The 19,359-nt window shown below is 50.9% G+C and overlaps 9 protein-coding genes across 9 annotated transcripts; 3 read left to right on the top strand and 6 right to left on the bottom strand.

Moving 5' to 3' along the window:
- The first annotated feature begins 652 nt into the window (after positions 1-652).
- BDV14DRAFT_13707 (WD40 repeat domain-containing protein) lies at positions 653-2,177 on the top strand. Its single transcript, XM_073766260.1, has 2 exons — positions 653-986; positions 1,041-2,177. The coding sequence occupies exons 1-2, from the start codon at positions 742-744 to the stop codon at positions 2,134-2,136; spliced, it is 1,341 nt and encodes a 446-aa protein (XP_073630768.1). The 5' UTR covers positions 653-741; the 3' UTR covers positions 2,137-2,177.
- Positions 2,177-4,804, bottom strand: dbp7 (putative ATP-dependent RNA helicase). The gene has a single exon (XM_073766261.1). It carries the CDS (start codon positions 4,612-4,614, stop codon positions 2,218-2,220), a length of 2,397 nt encoding a protein of 798 aa, XP_073630769.1. The 5' UTR covers positions 4,615-4,804; the 3' UTR covers positions 2,177-2,217.
- A 106-nt stretch (positions 4,805-4,910) lies between these two features.
- BDV14DRAFT_168456 (pantoate--beta-alanine ligase PAN6) lies at positions 4,911-6,367 on the bottom strand. Its single transcript, XM_073767850.1, has 2 exons — positions 6,142-6,367; positions 4,911-6,088 (listed from the first exon to the last, which is right to left on the bottom strand). Exons 1-2 carry the CDS (start codon positions 6,167-6,169, stop codon positions 5,022-5,024), a joined length of 1,095 nt encoding a protein of 364 aa, XP_073630770.1. The 5' UTR covers positions 6,170-6,367; the 3' UTR covers positions 4,911-5,021.
- Positions 6,368-6,483: 116 nt separating this feature from the next.
- On the top strand, positions 6,484-9,516 carry BDV14DRAFT_168458 (lysophospholipid acyltransferase family protein). The gene is made up of 6 exons (XM_073767851.1): positions 6,484-7,275; positions 7,324-7,798; positions 7,844-8,522; positions 8,569-8,880; positions 8,929-9,185; positions 9,243-9,516. Exons 1-6 carry the CDS (start codon positions 6,726-6,728, stop codon positions 9,403-9,405), a joined length of 2,436 nt encoding a protein of 811 aa, XP_073630771.1. The 5' UTR covers positions 6,484-6,725; the 3' UTR covers positions 9,406-9,516.
- A 9-nt stretch (positions 9,517-9,525) lies between these two features.
- BDV14DRAFT_168463 (MDR family MFS transporter) lies at positions 9,526-11,841 on the bottom strand. Its single transcript, XM_073767852.1, has 7 exons — positions 11,817-11,841; positions 11,502-11,757; positions 11,348-11,432; positions 11,057-11,258; positions 10,832-10,966; positions 10,352-10,739; positions 9,526-10,251 (listed from the first exon to the last, which is right to left on the bottom strand). Exons 2-7 carry the CDS (start codon positions 11,697-11,699, stop codon positions 9,604-9,606), a joined length of 1,656 nt encoding a protein of 551 aa, XP_073630772.1. The 5' UTR covers positions 11,700-11,757; positions 11,817-11,841; the 3' UTR covers positions 9,526-9,603.
- Positions 11,842-12,010: 169 nt separating this feature from the next.
- Positions 12,011-14,124, bottom strand: BDV14DRAFT_168465 (arylsulfotransferase family protein). The gene is made up of 2 exons (XM_073767853.1): positions 13,074-14,124; positions 12,011-13,003 (listed from the first exon to the last, which is right to left on the bottom strand). Exons 1-2 carry the CDS (start codon positions 13,905-13,907, stop codon positions 12,254-12,256), a joined length of 1,584 nt encoding a protein of 527 aa, XP_073630773.1. The 5' UTR covers positions 13,908-14,124; the 3' UTR covers positions 12,011-12,253.
- A 20-nt stretch (positions 14,125-14,144) lies between these two features.
- BDV14DRAFT_13741 (uncharacterized protein) lies at positions 14,145-15,257 on the top strand. Its single transcript, XM_073766266.1, has 3 exons — positions 14,145-14,471; positions 14,529-14,595; positions 14,665-15,257. Exons 1-3 carry the CDS (start codon positions 14,442-14,444, stop codon positions 15,114-15,116), a joined length of 549 nt encoding a protein of 182 aa, XP_073630774.1. The 5' UTR covers positions 14,145-14,441; the 3' UTR covers positions 15,117-15,257.
- A 322-nt stretch (positions 15,258-15,579) lies between these two features.
- On the bottom strand, positions 15,580-16,231 carry BDV14DRAFT_197452 (uncharacterized protein; the record flags this gene model as incomplete). Its single annotated transcript, XM_073772692.1, has 3 exons — positions 15,580-15,836; positions 16,032-16,113; positions 16,190-16,231. The coding sequence occupies 3 exons, from the start codon at positions 16,229-16,231 to the stop codon at positions 15,580-15,582; spliced, it is 381 nt and encodes a 126-aa protein (XP_073630775.1).
- Positions 16,232-16,675: 444 nt separating this feature from the next.
- BDV14DRAFT_206975 (major facilitator superfamily domain-containing protein) lies at positions 16,676-18,402 on the bottom strand (the record flags this gene model as incomplete). Its single annotated transcript, XM_073775049.1, has 6 exons — positions 16,676-17,424; positions 17,464-17,553; positions 17,603-17,753; positions 17,815-17,852; positions 17,903-18,165; positions 18,215-18,402. 6 exons carry the CDS (start codon positions 18,400-18,402, stop codon positions 16,676-16,678), a joined length of 1,479 nt encoding a protein of 492 aa, XP_073630776.1.
- Positions 18,403-19,359: the final 957 nt, after the last annotated feature.

The following is a 19,359-nucleotide window of genomic DNA, read 5'->3' on the forward strand; positions in this document are numbered from 1 at the left end:
GCGGCAGCGTCCCAGGGTTGATCCCGCTCCGTCACAGGTAAAGCACTTTGTTTCTGGCATTCTTTTTGGTGGGGTTTATGCTTGGCGTGAGAATGGGCCAAGAGTAAGGTAACACTAATAGTCCGGCAAGGCACCAGAAAGCATACACTTGCCATCAAGTAATTAACCATTTGGGGCCGCAAGGAGTCAGGATGAAACAAAGAATTAGCTATTGAAGGAGCCAGGTTGCAACTGAGTGGCTGGGCTCTAATGAATGTCAGAAATTGGTTTGATTAGAACAACTCTGATAGCATGAGTCTAGCCTTTACTGACCAAAGAATGAAAAACCCTTCTATTATCTTCGAGTTTGAAAACTGTTGACTCTAGGTATCTCAGACGTAGAAGGAGGCTGGTGTAGAGGGCGTGATCGATGCGTCCTTCCCTGGAAACTGCCTGGTACTTATAATATTCCCAAAAAGCCCGAGTGCAGTCACTATTCCTGCCTCGTATATGTATTATTCTATTACCGTGAATTGTGCCTTTGAAGCATTCATTTCGGGACAATTCTATAGGCTGACGTTCCATACTTCGGGCCCGGAAACGCCAAGACTTGCCGTCCTCGCCAGGCAAACAACCTCTCTCCTCCACTCACATCAAGCTTTCTTCCTCTCATCTCCCCTTTCACTCACTCTGTCATTGACTCCCCCATGATTTCATCTAAACCCCAACTTCCATCTTGATTTAGATCTACGAGGCATCCAAATGAGCGGCCCCACCCTCCCACCAGCAACACCAACTTACATCCTCCGCGGCCACAACGCCGCCATTCACGCCCTCCAGATCTTCAACGGTAATCTCCGCCTTGTCTCCGGCGATGCAGATGGGTGGATCGTAGTCTGGGATCTTATCTTCAAGAGGCCCGTGGCTGTATGGAAGGCCCATGAGGGCGCAGTTCTTGAAGTCAAGGGGTTTTCGCTGAGCTGTGGGCGGGTGAGCGAGATTTATACGTGAGTGATATTACTTTATCGGTTTTAATAGGATTACTTTGCTGATATATGCAGACATGGACGAGATCATAAGCTCCGCGTCTGGAGATTTAAAGTCGCAGATGAGGAGATTCTATCCAAGACGCTCCCTGTTGATCAACCGCCCAACAAGCCGGACAGCGACAGCCAAATCAAGCCGTGGCTCGTCCACTCTCTCTACGTGAATGCGTTGAATTTCTGTGCTTTTTCTATGCTCGTATTACCGCCCTCGCCATCACCATCTCAGATGACAGAAGATAGCGATGAAGCACCCCAAGACAAGAATGACACCCCACCAACAACGTCCCTCATCGCCGTCCCTAACGCCCTTGATTCCGGCGCAATCGACCTCTTCCATCTCCCCAGCGAGCGAAGAATCTGTACTATCCCCACCGATTCATCCGTCAAAACGGGGATGGTTATGGCCGCGCGGTTGATTCGGACGTCGAACTCAAAGGACCTCCGTGTCGCTGCTGCATTCGAAGACGGACACGTGATGGTTTTCGGATGCCGTGGTGTTTTCCAGGATCCTGCTAAGTCCCTCGTTGACTCAAGCAGGAACTGGAAATGGGAAAGGCTCTACCTCTCCCGCCCGCATACCCAACCTGTTCTCTCGCTGGATCTCGTTCCGTCGGGCGAGTACTTCCTTACATCTTCTGCTGATGCGGTCATCGCTAGACATGCGGTTCCGGAGAGCGCATTTGATGCTCGCGATACGCCAATCAAGAGCTTGAATACGAAACATGCTGGACAGCAGGGCCTACGAGTCCGATCGGACGGGAAAATCTTCGCGACGGCGGGGTGGGATTCTAGGGTAAGGGTTTACTCGTGTAAGAGTCTGAAGGAGCTTGCTGTTTTGAAGTGGCATAAGGAGGGGTGTTATGCTGTTGCTTTTGCGGATGCTGCGGGTTCTACGGATACCACTACGCCAGCACCTACCGAGTCTCCAGATGCCACCGCTCAATCCACAGCAAACGATAGAGATAGTGCCGATGAGCAGAGCCTAACACGCCAAAATAACGCCTACACCCTCGCGCAAGCGCACCACGCACGCAGCCTAAAAGTCCAAACCACACACTGGCTCGTCGCCGGCTCAAAAGACGGAAAGATCTCATTGTGGGATATCTATTGAGTCAAGAAGCCGCTATGCTATGAACATATGAATGTATGAACAAATGATATTTTGATCCGACAGAACGACCGACTATCACGATCAGGCCAAGTTGAATTCGCTGGCGCCAGCCATCTGCTCTTTCATCTTAGCTCTCATCTTCGCCGCGGCAGCCGTTGTATCAGATGCGTTGTTCGAGGGGACGTCGTCGTCCCTACCACCACCTCCACCAGGCGCACCCTTCCTCTTCTTCCCTCCCGCCCCAGCACCAGATCTAGATGCCTTAAAGTCCTTCTTCGTATCCTCCTTACCCTGCCTCAAACCAGGAACATTAATCTTCCCCGGTCGATCACGCAACGCAAAGCTTTTCGCCAAATGTCCCAAATGCAACTCCTTGATATTAAAGATATGCCGTTCATTCGCAACATGCGTCGCATAAGCCCGAATATGGGATTGATACGCGCGTCTTGCCAGCTCAAGCGCCTCATGATTCTCAAGCGCCCACCGCTCAAGCTCAAGTTGCCATTCTGTGGCCTTCTCGTCCCAGTCGCGGGACTGCGACTCGACATTCCCGCCGAATCCGCGCTTCAGGATGTCATCTGTTGTCAGGCGCGATAGGGCCTTGCCGCCGTCGCGGTAGCCCTTTTTCAGGATGTCGACATAGTTCTCTTCGCAGCCGGGCAGGAGGAAAATGAGGGCCCTTCCATCGCGTCCAAGACGGGCGGTACGACCAATTCTGTGCAGGTGCTCGTCTGCGCTGAAGGCGGGGTCGTATTCGATGACTAGATCGACGTTGGGCAAGTCGAGACCGCGCGATGCGACGTCCGTGCAGATTAGGACTGACGGGTCGCGGTTCTTCGCGAAGGTTTGGAGCGTTGAGGTTCGGACGTGTTGGGGGAGGGAGCCGTGGAGCTTGTACATTGTTACGGCGTTGGAGGGGTTCGAGAAGGCGCTTGCGGGGGCGACTGTTCCTGCTTGTGAGGCTGGTGTTGGTTTTTCTTGTTCTTTCTTCTTTTGCTCTTCGTCTTCGTCACTTGATTCGGAGTCGGAGTTCGATCTGGCGGCATCGTCGGCGTTCTCTTGAAGCTGCTCCGCGAGTTTCCGCGTAAAAACCTCAAAATGGAAATTCACCGAGTCCGCACACGATACGAAAATAATAGCCTTCATGACAGATCCCTTTCTCATGAACGTCCTCTTCATAAACGCCGTAAGTGTGACAAGCCTCAGCTTAGAAGCAACAATGGCATAAGACTGCTTCAACTGCGCCGGGACGCGGAACGCCGCATCCTCATCGTCTCCGTCTTTCTTCCCCTCTGCATCCTCATCCGCGGGATCCGCCTTAACGTGCACTGCATCCTTAAGACTAATCTCTCCCAGCTTCTGAACATTCATTTTTAACGTAGCAGAGCAGAGAATCGTTGCTCTTTTAGCAGGCACACCGGGGATGCGGCTAGGTCGTTGTCGCGCATCAAGCTTCGATATGATTCCTTGCAATTCCTTCTCGAAACCAAGTTCCATGAGTCGATCTCCTTCATCTAATACAAGCCAACGCACGTTACTCACGTCCAGCACCTGCGTATTCTCCAGATGATCTGCGAGACGACCCGGCGTGGCGACGAGGATGTTTAATCCTTTTCGTAAGCGCGCTTTCTCAGATTTCTTCTTCTCGCCTCCAATTACTGTTCCTGCGACAATCCAGTGTGCGCAGCGCAGTAGCCCCTCCAAAACGACGGAAATCTGCTTGCACAACTCGCGCGTGGGGGCAAGTATAATGGCGAATAGACCGCTGTCCCGATGGACATTCGTTTCACCTCTCGCATCGCCCTCGTTCTTTGCCCTTGATAGGGCCATAATCCGTTGTACGAGCGGTAGAAGGTAAGCGAGTGTCTTTCCCGAACCAGTCTCGGCCTGAATAAACGCATCGGATTCCTCCTTTAACAGTTGCGAAATCGAAGCCTTTTGAATAGCCGTCGGCGCTTTAAGTTCGAGTTTTGTAAGCAGGTGCGCGGCGAGTGTCGGTGAAAGACCGAGATTCGTAAATGTGTCGAGACCATCGATGAGCGGTGCGTTGGTAGGTTTTGCGTCTTCCATGGGTACGTCCTTCGTTTCCTCGGGTGCGTTGCGCGGGCGTGGGTTCTTGGAAAAAAGACTGGATACAATCGAGCCGTTTTGGCCCTTCTTGGGGCCTTTGCTCGGTCCCTGTCCATGTCCTTGTCCTCCGTGTGAAACTCCTTCAATAGCATTCCCATCCTGATCAACCCTCTGCCGTTTCGCAGGTCTCGGCCCAGAAACAGCAATGCGATTCGGGTTGAATCCCTTGTCACCTTCTTGGCCCTCATCTCCCTTCGGTTTCGCACCACCATTCTTCGCGCGATTTGCGGCGCTTTTTCTGACCGAAAGTCTGTCGCGCCATGTCCCGCCTCTGATTTTCGTTTCGGGTTTCCAGACTGCGTTGTCAGCGGGCAGAGCAAAATTGAGGAGCATGCCGTCGTCTGCCATTTTTATTGGAAGGGTGTCGCGGCAGAGCGACAAGCAAGTTTGAAAGGTTTTTGGGAAGTCCCGGCTTTGTTGTTTGATGTTTCTTGAGAAGCTGGATGGGTAGAGGCAGGCGGGATGGGAAATTTTCGCGGGCCGATGTTTCGCCGAGCCCTTGGATTCTGCCCTATTTCTTTTTTGGGAGATGAAACTGATGTAGACTTGAGTACAGGAAAAGGTTGAGATGTGGTATATATGGAATGGGAATCAATTACTTGAAGGATGATACAGTCGTTTAAATACGAAATTTGAGAAATCTTCTTTACGTAGATATGTGAACTCTTATTGTACATCATTTCTAGGCACCAGATGTTGGGTATATATATCTCCAGGTTTCTAGTCATCTACATGTTCTCCACAAATTCTGCCCTTTATTTCTTAGGCTTCAGTATCAAGTTGTCGATCAATCGAACAGGAACCTTTCCATCTCCAAGCCCACATTCCTCGCCGGGGTTCGTCTCCCCAAGAGGCGCCATCTTGATCGCGCCGCTGAGGATCCCGCCTCTGGTTGGATCGACAACGTTCAGCTCTTCCAGCGAGTCCGGATCAGCAAGGGAGATGTAGTCGACTTCAAACAACGCCCGTTCAGCCGGCGACAGTGCGTTTTGCTTAGCCAACACTTCTTGCGTCACAGCATTCGCAGCATCGAGGATCTCATCCCGACTTAACTTTCCAGCTTTGTATGCATTCTCCGCGGCTTTCAAAGCCTCAAAAAGAACCAACCCAGCCGCCCACCTCCTAGCACCTAAGTAAACATTCCTTGAGCTCATCGCCAACCCGTCAGCCTCACGCATAGTCGGCCCTATCCGCACATCGGTTTCCATATGAAAGTCCTTCACCATGCGCTTGATAACAACCGTCTGCTGTACATCCTTCTGCCCAAAATACACCCTCTCCGCATGAACAATATTAAACAGCTTCATGCAAACCGTAGCAACACCTCGAAAGAAAACCGGCCGACTCGCACCCTCAAGTTTCTTCGACAGCGGTGCAATAGATACAAACGAGCCATCGCCATCGATTTCCGAACTAGGCGGGAGAGTCGGATACATCACGTCCGCCGTCGGCGCAAAAATAGCCCTGATAGGACCCTTCTTTATCTTCTTCTCCTTATTCGTCCTCTGCGCCGCCAGTTCAGCGTTTAATTCTTCGAGCTTTGCGACGTCGGCGTCCCATGTGCGCGGGTAGCTTGAGAGGTCCTCGTTTACGCCGAACTGTGTTGGATTGACAAATATGCTGACAAACACGTCTGTGTTTTCTGCGGCTGCTTTGCGGATTAGAGAGAGGTGGCCGGCGTGTAAGGCGCCCATTGTTGGGACGAGGCCGACGGTGCGGTTTGCAAAGAAGAGCTCGCGGCGGAGGGTGCGGAGGGGAGCGACATCGCGGAAGACTTTGAAGGAGTAGAATCGTTTTGAGGAGGAGGTGAGGGAGAAGGTAGCTAGAAACGGGATTAGACAATGTGATAGTTGGAGAGAGAGCGCGAGATCGTACTGAGGAATGGTCTTGTGTAGCGGAACATTGTAATGGTGAGCTTGAGCTTCAGGTTAGCTCGCTTTGCCGCGGAGGATAAGTCTATGAGCGCGACAAGCTCAGGATATGGCGAAGGGGACAGAGAGGTCAGGCGATGCCATTAAATATGAGAACTAAATCATTGAATGTGTCATAGAATAGTGTGGAAGCTCGTGTTGTCGCGTGCCTAGGATTGCGGCGTGGAAAGCATCCCACTGGAATCGGAGCTGCCTGACGACACCTGCATGATCAGGCAACACAACATCCGCGGATAAACGGTTCACGTGAGCGACATCCTCGGCAAGTCGTTCAGTCTGGGGCAACCAACGGATCCGGGCGATCACTGCACTTTTGTTGGGAGATTAGCTGGAGAGGGGGCTTCTCGTCCTACTACATACCTATGTCATGGGCTCTTCGTCTTCTCAATCCCATGTTTGCGATCACTAATCTATCTCCCTTCTCGCCGTTCCCGCCCTGAGCAGCTACAGCTTCTTCGCGTTGTCGCTCCGTCCCCGCCTCCGCATCCGCATCACAGGTCTGCTTCAGCTTCCCCGACTCAACCAAACATGTCGGCCAAGTCCCCCGTGGGCGACTCAGCCCCGGACCTCGAAATCGTCGGTGACCAAGTCACTATCCATCCAAGCGGTTATACTGGCGGACCAGAACCACAAGATGAGGGCATCACAGAGCGCAACCTCATCTACCACATGGCGCGGTTTCGCGAGAACCCCTTCGACTTCCTCCGCGAAGTCAGCCTGTACATGATGTCTGGGACTGGATGGCGCGCCTACGATGATATTATTGGACAGCCGATATACTATTCCGGGTTCACGGAAAACATCAAGTCGCATATCCTTGCGAGTCCGATACTGCAGGACAAGGTCAAGGTGCTTGCGGAGGCGCGACTAGCTGTCGAGGATAAAGAGGGGTTGCTGCAGATTAAAACTGGGGAGTTTGCGCGGACGCGAACACAACGACGGCATGAGCTGGAGAATAATCTCAAAGAGGTGGTGGATCAGATGCTGGATAACATGATTTGCAAGATGGAGAGCAAGAGGTTTATTCGCGGGGCGTACTATCTCGCGACGCAGCTTCTTACGCGGGCTTATCACCAGGGTATGCTTGGCTGCAGTGATACTCGGTAGTACACGCTAATTCTTGCAGGGATCCACGTTTCAAGTGAGGAGGTCTTACAGCTACGAGCTGTTGCCGAGGACGCGGCGAAGAAGAAGCGGTCCATTGTTTTCTTACCATGCCATAAGTCGCACGTCGATTATGTCTCTCTTCAGATTATTTGCTACCGATTGGGAATAGCTTTGCCTGTCGTTGTGGCCGGTGATAACCTGAACATTCCTCTGGTCGGCGCATTCCTGCAACATGCTGGTGCAATGTGGATTCGGCGTAGCTTTGGAAACGACCCGCTCTACAATACAGTTGTCCAAGCATACATCGATACAATTCTGCAACAAGGATACAACTTTGAATGTTTTATTGAAGGTGGACGATCACGGACCGGAAAGCTTCTGTCACCCAAATTTGGAATTCTGAGCTTTATCGTTGACAGTGTGCTGTCAGGTCGGGTTGAAGACACCGTTATTTGCCCTGTCAGCACGCAATACGACAAGGTGATTGAAACTGAGTATGTTAATCCCATCTCTATCTGGAGCTATCTAACAAGAAACAGATCATACATTAGCGAACTTCTTGGTCAACCAAAGCGAAAGGAGAATCTGGCTGATTTTCTTTCATCCTCATCTGTCTTGTCTCTCAAGTTAGGCCGAGTGGATGTCCGATTTCACAAGCCCTGGAGCCTGAGGGAGTTCATCGTTCAACAATTATCCAGGTTACCCGAACAGCTGGAGCTTAAGCAGGGACTAAAACTCAGCTACTCAAACCGCGGCCGCTTGTTGCGATCGCTCGGGTACAGAGTACTCTCAGATATCAATGACGTTTCCGTGATGATGCCGACCGCTCTGGTTGGAACTGTTCTCTTAACGCTACGTGGACGTGGTGTCGGCAAAGCCGAACTTGTTCGTCGAGTAGAATGGCTTTGTGATCGCGTGCGAGCCAAGGGAGGGCGGGTTGCACACTTTTACCGGTACCCTACCGAAGTAGTTGTCAACCGCGCACTTGACGTACTTGGACCAAAGATCGTGGGCGAAGTGTCAGGTCTCGTGGAGCCGACGTACTTTGCTGTAGATCGTTTCCAGCTTTCATTTTACCGCAACATGACAATTCACTTGTTCATCACCGAGGCGCTTGTGTCTGCAGCGATGTACACCAGGGTCAAGCAAGGGGGCGGGCCATTGCATCAACGCATCTCTTTCGGCGACCTTCTCCACCATGTCACTTTCCTCTCTCAGGTACGTTGCTCACAGCATACTCATCGAACCAATGCTAACGGATTAGCTCTTCCGAGGTGAATTCATCTTCCCTCCCGATGGTCTCACTTCCAACCTGGAAAAGACACTTCGCGCTCTTGAGAAAGATGAAGTTCTTGCCGTGACTAGAGACTTCAGCGGGTCGCCGCTCCTAATTGAACTTTCTGAAAAAGAGCGTCAATGCGGACGCGAGAACTACGACTTCTACTGTTTCCTCATCTGGCCATTTATTGAAGCCTCATGGCTCGGCACCGTTTCCCTTCTCGGCTTGACACCCCCTCTGGACGGACCCAAAGACGTCTGGATTGACCTAAGCAAGGCGCAGAACAACGCGCAGTTGGTACGTTTCTATGGTCTTTATAGCAACCTCACTTCTAACTTCGTCTAGCTTGGCAAAACCCTCTACCACCAAGGGGATCTTTCCTACTTCGAAGCCGTCAACAAGGAAGCCCTCAAAAACTCCTACGACCGCTTCGCCGAAGAAGGCATCATCATCGTCGCAAAGAGCAAAGAAGCGCGCTCGTCGACGAAGATGCGGATCGCGCCCGAGTGGATGCCCCAGCGGGATTCGGAAACCGGGAAGCTCCTACCTCAGGGCAGGTTATGGGATTTTATGGAGTTGATTGCGCAGTCTAGGCGTGAGGGGTGAGTTATTCCAACCTATCGTTGAGCTTCGAAGAGGAAATGCTAATGCTACTACAGCAAAAACCGCCGCGACGGCGCAACGGTCTCATCCCGTGTACTCACTATGTCCGATAACGTCGGCCGGACGCTCTTCGAGAGTGCAGAGGCTCGTGCGCCAGCTAACGACGTTGATGTGTCTACCACCGCGCCACGGAGGAAAGCAATCACGGCGAAGCTGTAACCCCTTGTTATTTTTACGACATTTCTATTCTCTACTTTCTTACCTCGTGCTTTGTTATACCCCACTTTGTTCTGTCGCTCGCTTGGCTATGTATATATACGAATAAACCACTGTACAGATGCCCTGTGTGCTTTCCGTACTGGCCTTCCTCGGACCATCCGAAGGCAACACATACCTTTATATCATGAGCATCGAGGGTTAAGCCTCCGTCTGCTCCTTACCTCCATCTTTCCTAACAGACTTCCACTTCATCCCCACCGCCGCACAAAACCCAACAATCGCCGCAACAACACCCATCCAGAAACACCCCATCACAGCACCATTATAAACGCGCAGCACAACATCCCTGCTTTCAGACGAAACAGAGTCCAAAAACCCCGTCGCACCCTGCTCAATAACCCCATTGACATCAACACCATGTATACCCTCCAGCCCATTCCGCAACAAATTGGTGAATATATTCTGCGCAACAGAAACACTCACCGCCCCACCAAACGCAATACAAAACCCTACACCCGCCATACCCATGGGCACATCATCGCTATGCAAAACAACCTGAATAACGCTCCAGGGCATAGGAAAACTCAATCCTAGTCCCGTCGCAAGTAAAACCTGCCAGCCCATCCAGGTCCCTTTACCCGTTTCGGAGGTGAAGGTCGTGAGGAAGCCGAATCCGATGGATGTCATTGCCGAACCGAAAAGCATTAGGGGGGTATAGTATCCCACGAGCGAGAGGATGAAGCCTGATGATATTGCGGCGATCGAGAGGGGGATTATACTTGGGAGTAGCGAGAGGCCTGACGATGCGGCGGAGGAACCTTTGATGGATTGGAACCAGAGTGGGAGCTTGATATCGAGACAGACATTAGTATAAGTGCTGACCAGGGCTGCATCTCAAGAGATGTAGTATATGCGGTAAAGGAGGCAAGATATGGTAGGTACTCACGAAATAATCAAGAACATTAAACGCCAAGCTCGACGCAAATGCATAGATGAGGCATAGTCCTGCTGTCCTATTCAATACCACAGAGCGCGGAATCGTCGCGGTGTCTTTTCGCAAGAGCTCGTGCCCTAGAAAAATCGCGATGGATACAGCAGACATGCCTAGACAGATAATGACCCTCGCTGAGCTCCAGGGGTACGTCGTCCCGCCCCATTGCAGTGCGAGGAGAAGACAGACTATACCCCCCGTGAAGATGGATAGACTGGGAATGTTCAGCTGTTTAAGGTTCTGTAGTGCTGATTGCGGGGTGATTCTCTGCGTTGCAGGGTTTTCGAAGAGGAATGTTATGACGAGGAGTGTGAAGCCGCCTATGGGGAGGTTTATGTAAAAACTGGGACAGCCTTAGTGATGTCTTTCGCTTTTTTTTGCTCGGGCTTGAGGGAACAGTGGAAGGTTGATATGAATATGGCCGGATATACGCACCACCACCTCCAGGAGACATATGTCGTCAACGCACCGCCTATAACAGGCGCAACGATCATGGCTATACACTCTAGTCCACCGACTGTACTGTTGAAGATTGGTCGTAGGCGAAGAGGAACGGTGTATGATATCGCACTGTGCCAACCGAGCACCAAGTGGATTAGCACTCAACCTTTTATTTGAAGCCTTCTTCTGAAAGACCGGGGGAAGAAAAGAAAGAAATACATCAAAACCCCATTCAAAATCCCCGCAGCACCACACCCAGCAATCGCCCTCCCAACAATAAAAACAGCAGAAGAGGTCGCGGCCGCAGAAACAACCGAGCCGATTTCGAGAATTATAACTGCGGAGACAAGAACCCATTTCACGTCAAACTGGCTGTATAGTTTGCCGAAGAGGAATTGCGTGCTGCATGTTGTTAACCTGTCTTTACCCGTGTCATGGGCTGTTAGCTGGGAACTGAACAGATCAGATCAATAGAGTGTGCTAGGGTTCTGTTCGGGGGAAAAAGCATACAAGCACTCCCATACCACCCGATATCATTCAGTGCGTGGAATTCATTTGTTAGTGTTGGTGTTGCGGTTCCGACGATGGTGTTATCCTGTGGATGTGTAGCCCTAAGTTAGTCGTGGCTCGAGTGCTCTGGAGGTAGGTAGGAAGGGACACTCACAAACCCTAAGATGAAGACGCCCAGGCCGAGGGCGAAGTATATGGGGAGTTGCGACCAGGGGCGGAAAATTATATCCTCGTCATTATTTTCAGGGCTATCTTGTGTATTGTTGTCTCTTTCTTCGGATGGGTTTGTTTCGATGTCGATGTCGATGTTAGGGCTTGTTGCGTCGATGGGTTTTTCGTTGGGTGACGGCATAGTTGATGTTTTGCAAGCAGTATTGGTATCTGAGAGAGAGTTTGTAGCCAAAGTAGTCCTAGGGAATCGAGTTCACGTTAATTAAAAAATATAGTGGGCTGTAGGGTTGACACATACCTTATATGAGTACAGAATATACTGCCAAAAAGCCGCGAGACAAATTCCCATCCCAACTTTGGGGGGTGCCTCTGACCCTGTAGCACACCATGCCCCTGCCTACACTAAATCAGGCACTACCAACTTAACAAGTTAGGGTCAATGATACCTTGACCCAGAATAAGCAATAAAGATCGTAGAATGAACTAATGAGATGACTTTATTCAAACGCCTCTTGCATCAGGATGGTGGCAATTGGTTGGAGGGTACACTAGGCGGCAGACGGCCCACTGGCTTGGGTGGGTGCGCTGAGTTAGTCGGTATCTTTGGCCTATCGCCTGAGCGCTGTATACATGTGCCGGGCCCTTTGGGTCCGATCGCGTAAGAAGCATTGACTGAAAGTTGTGTCGATCGAACTGTAGACCTATATATGTGAAGGCCCTCACAAAGCTGATTGTCTAGCAAGATCCAACGGTAACCAATTTGCTTCGCGCGCCATCGCCTCCGCCTCCGATGGCTTCCACTATGATGGAATCGACACTCTGATCCGAGTCAAGGCTAATGGCGATCATCGTCTCAAATCCAGTCTTCTTGACCATGGCCTTGAGAACGTTCATATCCTTTTTACTTCCACCCAGAACTCTCCAGCCCTTGACATCCGTCGCACCATTCCAGCTCACGTAGACATCAAGCCGCTGCCCATTGTCGCTCTTACAAGCGACAACACCCGGTGCACCCTTCGGCTTCCCGCCCCAAGGTGCTCGGAACGCGCGATAGGAAGACCAGTCATACGTAGTGGCATTCCCTATTTTCCCGCCAAACCAACTGCGCATAACCAGCTTTCCATGCTGATCGAATTCCTCGATTTTCGGGATAGCTCCTTGACCGACGAGCCAGTGCCCGCTTGCGGTACCGTTAGATAGAATAGACTGATAGTTACCCTGCGATACGGCCGAGACGGGGTCTTGGCGATCGAAGGTGCGAGAGAGAAGAGTCGCGGATTCATTGGCCGGGTGGAGGTTAAAGATCAGGTTCGTTGTCAGTTGCGGGACCTCTGTTTTTTCAGCGCTGTCGTTATTATGTAGCGAGAGGATGATGCTCTCATTTGCTTTCCCTTGATTCGTGTGCGATTTGATGCGGGCGTCGTGCTGGAAGCAAAATTTTGAGGTCGAGTTGTTAGGAAGGGTGTATGAACCACCCTTTTGACCCTTGTCTCTTGTTAGCTTGGGAATGTTTCACCATGAGAAGACGTTGTATGGAGGAGGGCAGAGAACATACATGAAACAACCAAACGATCTCGCCGTCCTTATCCAGCAAAAAGATAGAACACATGTATCTTGACGAAACCAGATACTGATCACCATACTTTGCCACAGAGTTCAAATGCGGGTACTCGTACGGCGCAGACTTGTTCGCTCCCTTCTCGCCAAGCGGAAACTCAACGTAGTCCAGAGACAAGTGCCCTTGGACGGCACTCCACGAAAACAGAATCTCATTTGTTGCAATGTCGATTTCGTAGACGAGGCCGTCTTGCACCCATCCGTCTTTCTTTCCACCGACCGGTGTCAAGTCGCTCTGTGTGACGTTCACGGCTGTGATGAGGATAGTGCCGTCTTCTGTAATCGCGCTCTCGTGGATGTCAATGTATGAAGGAAACGTTTCATTTGTCGCAGTCACAAATCTTTTGTTTTCTGTACCTGGCAATGTAACGCGATGTATCTCCTGGTAGGAAGAGTCAAGGATAACGATGTGCCCGTATCCAAATCCCTTAACATTATGACCCTGCCAGAATGTGAGGACTGGCTCGCCATTAAGCATTTGCGGCTGGTACGCATAGGTCTTGCCCTCTGGACCAAGCCAGACAAGGTCGCCGTCATCGGTGTAGATAGCTGGAGAACCCGACGTCTGGGTTGAGGGCGCAATGAAGATGTACCCGGGCGCAGTTTGACCGAGCTTCGTGGTGTTAAGGATCGGCGCAGTAGCATTCGTTGTGCGAAATAAGTGTGTTGGCCATGGTGAAGGTGGGACTGAGGCCGAAGCTAGGGGTATTTGAGTTGAGGTTGAGGCGGTAGTGAGCGCTGGGAGGAGGGCAAGGAGCAGAGGCAACTTCATGCTGAATGTCTGGAGAATTTAAGGAAGAAAACATTTTGGAGGACAATGTGACGTTGACTGGTATTTAAGTTGGGGAAGCTGAAGATCTGCAAAAAAGGTCCACTTTGGCATCGATGAACTGGTGTTGGATCGGCGGCCAAGAAGGCCTGCTGAGATCATGATGTCGATCACTAGAATCTGAAGAGACAGCGAACCTGAACATGGGAAGAAACTGAAGTCTGAAGATTGAGGACAGAGAAGAGATCACCAAGAGAACTTCACTTTTGAGAAGCTCCGCTCAAGTCACCTGGTTACCCTTCTCTCACCTTTACTTCCACAACCTTCCAGCTTTACCACTCCTACTGATCTCTTTCTCCTCTCTCCCAACAATCTCCTCCACTCTAATCTACATCGGTCCACATCAACCCTTTTCATATTGCCTCAACACCATCTTCTCTTAAAGTCAATCAACCAGCCCTCGCAATCCACCATCAACAATCAAACACATCGCACCCCCTCCAATCTACCTGAACCCACAAACAAACACTCATCACAATGCGCTGGACAAAGAAAGTAGAGGAGACTGTATGCTACCGTTCCTCGTCTCCTCCGCACCTCATAACGCTAATCCAATCGCTACAGCTCTGGCAAACCATCTTCAACACCCAAACCATCCACCTTGAACTCGACAAGATCTCTGAAGGATGGCGTATGTCTTCCCCCTACTCGCCCTCCCTCCATCCAATATGGCTTAAGCTAATTCAATTCTCTATCACAGCCGAAGAAGAAAAACCCACCCCGAAAGCTCTGAAAGAACACCTCCAGCGCTACCGCAAGGCCGGCGAATGCAAGGTCACCTTCAGCCTGAAGAGCACCGGAGCCGGTAGCGTTCCCGCAACACCTAAGAAGAGAACTACTGGTGCGAAGAAGGCCAGTGCGGCTGCTGGAGCTGAGGCTGGAACCGAGAGTCCGTCAGCTACGCCGAAGAAGAGAGGTACACCCGCAAAGGGGAAGGGGACGGCGAAGGGTGCTGCGGCTACTGCTGCCCAGGATGGGGATCAAATGGAAGAGCAGACCGAAGCTATGGTCGAGGAGGAGCAGGATGATTTGAGCGTTGCGCTGGATGGGATGGACGGAGCCAACGAGGACAACGGAGAGGATGAAGCTGCTTTGGAGTCCCCTACCAAGAGAGTCAAGATGGAGGCTGATGATGAAGTGCTGGAGGCGTGATCGCCAGGCCAAAGTCCGTTACCCGGCCCCTCATAGTTATCATTCTAGGACGGCGAGGTTGCCTTGGTAGTAGCAGATGCGCTCGGATTTGATTTTGGCTCACCCACTAGAAGAGACCAGGGAGGAATCTACGACGAGCAGTGCAAATATCGCAGATGGAGATAATCGAAGAGAGGTAGCCAGCATCTAAAAAATCAAGATTTCTTTATTCCCTAGAGTCAACCCTTGCTCATGTAACTTTCTCTGTAGACAAATCCCCAAAGCATTCCTTCCGTCTTCATCCCCAAAGCGCGACAAAAACGCCAGTGCCAATGCCAATTGTAGCCCACGCCTTTCTCCAAACTTCCGCCGTCCACGTCCATTAAAATGCAATTCAAGGCCAGAAAGCATCTTACCCTCCCGTCCATTCACGCCCCAAAAGCCCCCATACTCCTCCAGTCCAGCTCAAAAGTAATTCCCCCTGTCAAGCATCCTCCTCATCACTGGTAGTCTCAGTTATAACCTTTCCCTTCTTAACACCAGCCCCACCACCACGCGGCTTAGACTGGACTTTCCTCTTCTTCGGCGAGACACCAGAAACACCGTCGTCGTTGTCATTGCCATCGCCATCGCCGTTTTTGTTCTCGGTAGCAGTAGCAGTAGCACTCACCCCACCGGATTCACTCTCCGCCTTGCGCTTCAGACGCACGATGCGGTTGACGATCGCGCCGCGGACGACACCTAGGATGGACAGAGAAAAGTTAGTTCTAGCCAGTCTTGTTTTGTGTAATGGCCAAATGTGAGAGGTGTAGAGAGGGATTGGTTAGTTCTATTCTAGGAGAAGGCCATCCAGACACATTGACAAGCGTGAGTAATTTGGCCTGCACCTATCGCTACCAAGGACGATTGGAGAGAGGAGGCAGAGAAAGCACGAACCAGGTCCCATGAAGGCTGCAAGCTTGTCGTAGTCCAGACTGAGATTTGCGTCTTTGAGCTGCGCGAGGACGCCGAGGAAGAGCTTCAATTGTAAGAGACATGCTAGTTCTGATTTGTTCAAAGAGGTTGTGAATGGGGGGTGGATGTAACGAGCGTACCTTTGCGTCGGCATCGGCGTTCCAATTTATTTTGGTGGTCATTGTTGTGGTTTCTCGTGGATTGCAGTGTTGGGTGTTTGGCTTGTGAGGGGTTTGAGTTGTTCGTTCAATTGTGTGTCGGGTGGATAGTGGAAGTCGGATTGAGGTTGTGTAGATTGGAAGTGGGTAGATAGAAGGAAAGGAAGATGGATTGCGGAGGAAGAGAAAGGACGAGGATTCATAAGAGAATTCAGTTGATTTTCGTGTTATGCCTGTTTATTGACGGGTAGTGTGTTAATGGATGCTAAGTGAGCTGTGAATGAGAGATTGTCTCTCGGGCAGGAACTTCTGTTTACTCCTGCTTCTTAAGTAGCTGGATTTGATTTCTTCTCTTTCTACGGGGTTGTTTCATCACTATGTTCTCAACACTCGTCCTCTTGGCTATGATTGCCATCACATCTCAATAACGAATGCATATCCGCAAGGAGTCTTACCCAGCCAGCATACTTAAATTGTATAGCGAAATGACTTGCCCTCTTCAGCGGCATCCTTTCTCCCAGGACCACCCGCATTGACTCTTCGGTGCTCTTCTTCAAGCTTCTCGTTCTCGCGAACGAGAATCATTCTTAGAAAGACACTCAGCCCAGCCGCAAGAACAACCATCCCCACAACCAAGCCCAACGCTAGTCGAAAATGAGGCGAGTCGCGAAGCCGATATGTATATGGCGTCCATATTGAACAGGTATTAGCCATCGTTGCAACGATCCCATAAGCAGCTGCTCTTTTCGCGGGCGGCCGTGATATAGACGTCGCGAGCCACGCAGTGATGGTGCTGTTCATGCTGTAGATGAAGAGCATCAGGAACATCGAGAAATACCGTACACCAAATGTGGATATTGGCGCCATGAAGAGTACGAATCCGGCAACGGCGATGGGAGCCGGGTACATCATGTACCAGAAGCGTGTTCCGGTGCGGTCACTGACCCAACTGTGGAGACAGCTATAACCGGCTGCGAAGAAATAGGGAGGGGCAACGAGGAGGAGAAAGACGATGTGACTGTATCCAAGCGTTGCTGTCAATGTTGGGAAGAAGTTCTGGCAGCCGACGGCGCCAATGATGCACATGTTGATGCCTGTCACAATGTATAACTTTTTATCCGCGAGTGCAAGCTTGAGGCCCGTCGTTGATGACGTGCCGTCACCGTCAACATCGGCCTGACTCGCTTCTAATGTTAGGCGTTGAATGGCTATGGTAGCTGTTAGATGATCCAGGGCCTCGATTGGTTTTTACCCACCGACTTGTCTCATCCCTGGAGCAAGCGCAGTCGAAGTATGTGGAAAATCTGGAAGTAAGACGATGATTGTAAATCCACCACAAATGGACACTTGGCGGTAGGATCAGCTAAGGCCTTATGGGAGAGTGTGGTAGCCAACCGACTCCCTCAATCAGGTACAACCATCGCCATGCCGAGAGCCCATGAGCACCGTCCAAAGCACTTGAAATGCCTGCCGCGATCAAAGATCCAGTAGCCTGGGCAACCAGCCCAGCTGCTAAACATATACTCATTCGGAGTGTGAGCTCAGTCTTCGTGTACCATTTGTTTTGTCATTAGCACTAATCATTGGTCATTGGGTGCTCAGCGTACCGTTAGATAGAACATGATTCCAGGGTAGAGTGGCGCTTCTGTAGTTCTGTTAATCAAGGTGTCTAGACTCGCTGCCTCCAGTACCAACCGACAAAACCTAACACAATTCTACATGCGACCAATCCCCCAAAGTTTCTGACTGCAGCAGTGCAGCTAGTAACCAAGCGCCATCCAAACACCGAAAGTCCGATATGCCATGACGGACGACCAACATGGTTTAACACCATGTTTGATGGCACCTGGAACAGAATGTATCCTACGTAGAATACGCTCAACCCAGTCTGGAACTGAGCATCTGACATGTGCAGATCAGCCTCCAGGTGCTGTAGGCGGGCAGCCCCGTAGTTTGAGCTGTACGGGTCAGCTAAGGTATGCGGTAGTAAACAGAATTGGCAGTCACCGGTCAATAATGCTCAGGAAAAATGCCAGGGAAATCATTGGTAGGACCAAGTGATCGAGCTTGTGAACGAGCTTTCTCTCAATGCGCTTGTCACTTTCGCTGAGAAACCCTCTCTGCCTGCTCTCTTCGTCATGACCATCGCTATCGAAGGTAGATACGGCAACTTTCTCGTTAGATGTCTCTGTCATTGTCAACTCGAGCTCTCGTACTGAGGGATGAAAGCTTGTTTGAGTCAAAAGTGTCACCCGGGAGAAATGGCATCGAAGAGTCGTGATAGGCGAATGTAACACAAACGATGGGTTGAAAGTAAATTTGAAAAAATGACTGCCACGCCATATTCATTGGGTCTTCATCTATATTGCTTCTTTGTTGGGCTCGCCAAGAAGCCAACCTCTGCCATGCAGTAAGTCACCAGACGGCTTATATTTGTGTTACTGACTGCGTCCTTGGTGACGACAGGTAGGATGGGGATACTGAGACAGACAGAGCGTCCTGATCGCGCCCCGGGCCGTAGAGCTTTGTTGATAATTTTGTAAATCCATCCCGGATGTGGCAGAACACGTTTGGACCCTATTGTTCGTTGCTGGACTGACGGAAGGCAGAGCCACCGGGACTGGCCGAAGGTTCTTGGAAAGCATAAACTGTCATCTTCCCCGTCCAACGTCACATTGACTAGTAGCGTAGTATGAGTGGACCGCACCGATTCCCGCAGACCCAATGAATCTTCGGTAGGTAACTGAGAATGACCGGGTAAGACTTTAGGGGCGGGGGGCAAGCGTCGATCCGTATATTCAGTCTCTCGCGAGCAGACAATCCATGCTTCAATGTACCTAAAGTGTCCGTGCACCCGGACGAGGGTTTGGTTGTGGCACAGAGTGCCGCGAGGCTCCCCGTCTCCGCAGAAGCCCAAGTGACTGTTGAGTCTTCATCGGACCTTGGTAATTCTCTTATTACTTTTTGCCAGGATCTGTCTTTCGCACCAAGCGTACCAACCTTGCAGAAGAAATACACATTGACTGGAAGGCGAAACGGTTATGGCCGGGTCGCGAAGTGCACCGTCGAGTTTGAGATTCTTTAGATAAAATAAGTCTATCGCTGCTAGAGATTCGAGCGCATCCATTCTCCCGGCGCTTTGTGCCTTTGGG

This window comes from Aspergillus stella-maris, assembly GCF_047715825.1.
Source record: "Aspergillus stella-maris strain CBS 113639 unplaced genomic scaffold BDV14scaffold_11, whole genome shotgun sequence".
NCBI classification, from domain to species: Eukaryota; Fungi; Ascomycota; class Eurotiomycetes; order Eurotiales; family Aspergillaceae; genus Aspergillus; species Aspergillus stella-maris.

Coding starts and splice junctions, on each gene's coding strand:
- dbp7 (XM_073766261.1), bottom strand. CDS start 4,614: ATGGCAGACGACGGCATGCTCCTCAATTTTGCTCTGCCCGCTGACAAC.
- BDV14DRAFT_13707 (XM_073766260.1), top strand. CDS start 742: ATGAGCGGCCCCACCCTCCCACCAGCAACACCAACTTACATCCTCCGC. Junction 987..1,040: donor CGGGTGAGCGAGATTTATAC/GTGAGTGATATT, acceptor TGATATATGCAG/ACATGGACGAGATCATAAGC.
- BDV14DRAFT_13741 (XM_073766266.1), top strand. CDS start 14,442: ATGCGCTGGACAAAGAAAGTAGAGGAGACT. Junction 14,472..14,528: donor CAAAGAAAGTAGAGGAGACT/GTATGCTACCGT, acceptor CAATCGCTACAG/CTCTGGCAAACCATCTTCAA. Junction 14,596..14,664: donor CAAGATCTCTGAAGGATGGC/GTATGTCTTCCC, acceptor TCTCTATCACAG/CCGAAGAAGAAAAACCCACC.
- BDV14DRAFT_168458 (XM_073767851.1), top strand. CDS start 6,726: ATGTCGGCCAAGTCCCCCGTGGGCGACTCAGCCCCGGACCTCGAAATC. Junction 8,523..8,568: donor ATGTCACTTTCCTCTCTCAG/GTACGTTGCTCA, acceptor CTAACGGATTAG/CTCTTCCGAGGTGAATTCAT. Junction 8,881..8,928: donor CGCAGAACAACGCGCAGTTG/GTACGTTTCTAT, acceptor AACTTCGTCTAG/CTTGGCAAAACCCTCTACCA.
- BDV14DRAFT_168456 (XM_073767850.1), bottom strand. CDS start 6,169: ATGTTCCGCTACACAAGACCATTCCTCA. Junction 6,089..6,141: donor CTACACAAGACCATTCCTCA/GTACGATCTCGC, acceptor TCCCGTTTCTAG/CTACCTTCTCCCTCACCTCC.
- BDV14DRAFT_168463 (XM_073767852.1), bottom strand. CDS start 11,699: ATGCCGTCACCCAACGAAAAACCCATCGACGCAACAAGCCCTAACATC. Junction 11,433..11,501: donor GCGTCTTCATCTTAGGGTTT/GTGAGTGTCCCT, acceptor ACACATCCACAG/GATAACACCATCGTCGGAAC. Junction 10,740..10,831: donor TATGTCTCCTGGAGGTGGTG/GTGCGTATATCC, acceptor AGGCTGTCCCAG/TTTTTACATAAACCTCCCCA.
- BDV14DRAFT_168465 (XM_073767853.1), bottom strand. CDS start 13,907: ATGAAGTTGCCTCTGCTCCTTGCCCTCCTCCCAGCGCTCACTACCGCC. Junction 13,004..13,073: donor AGATCGTTTGGTTGTTTCAT/GTATGTTCTCTG, acceptor ACAAGAGACAAG/GGTCAAAAGGGTGGTTCATA.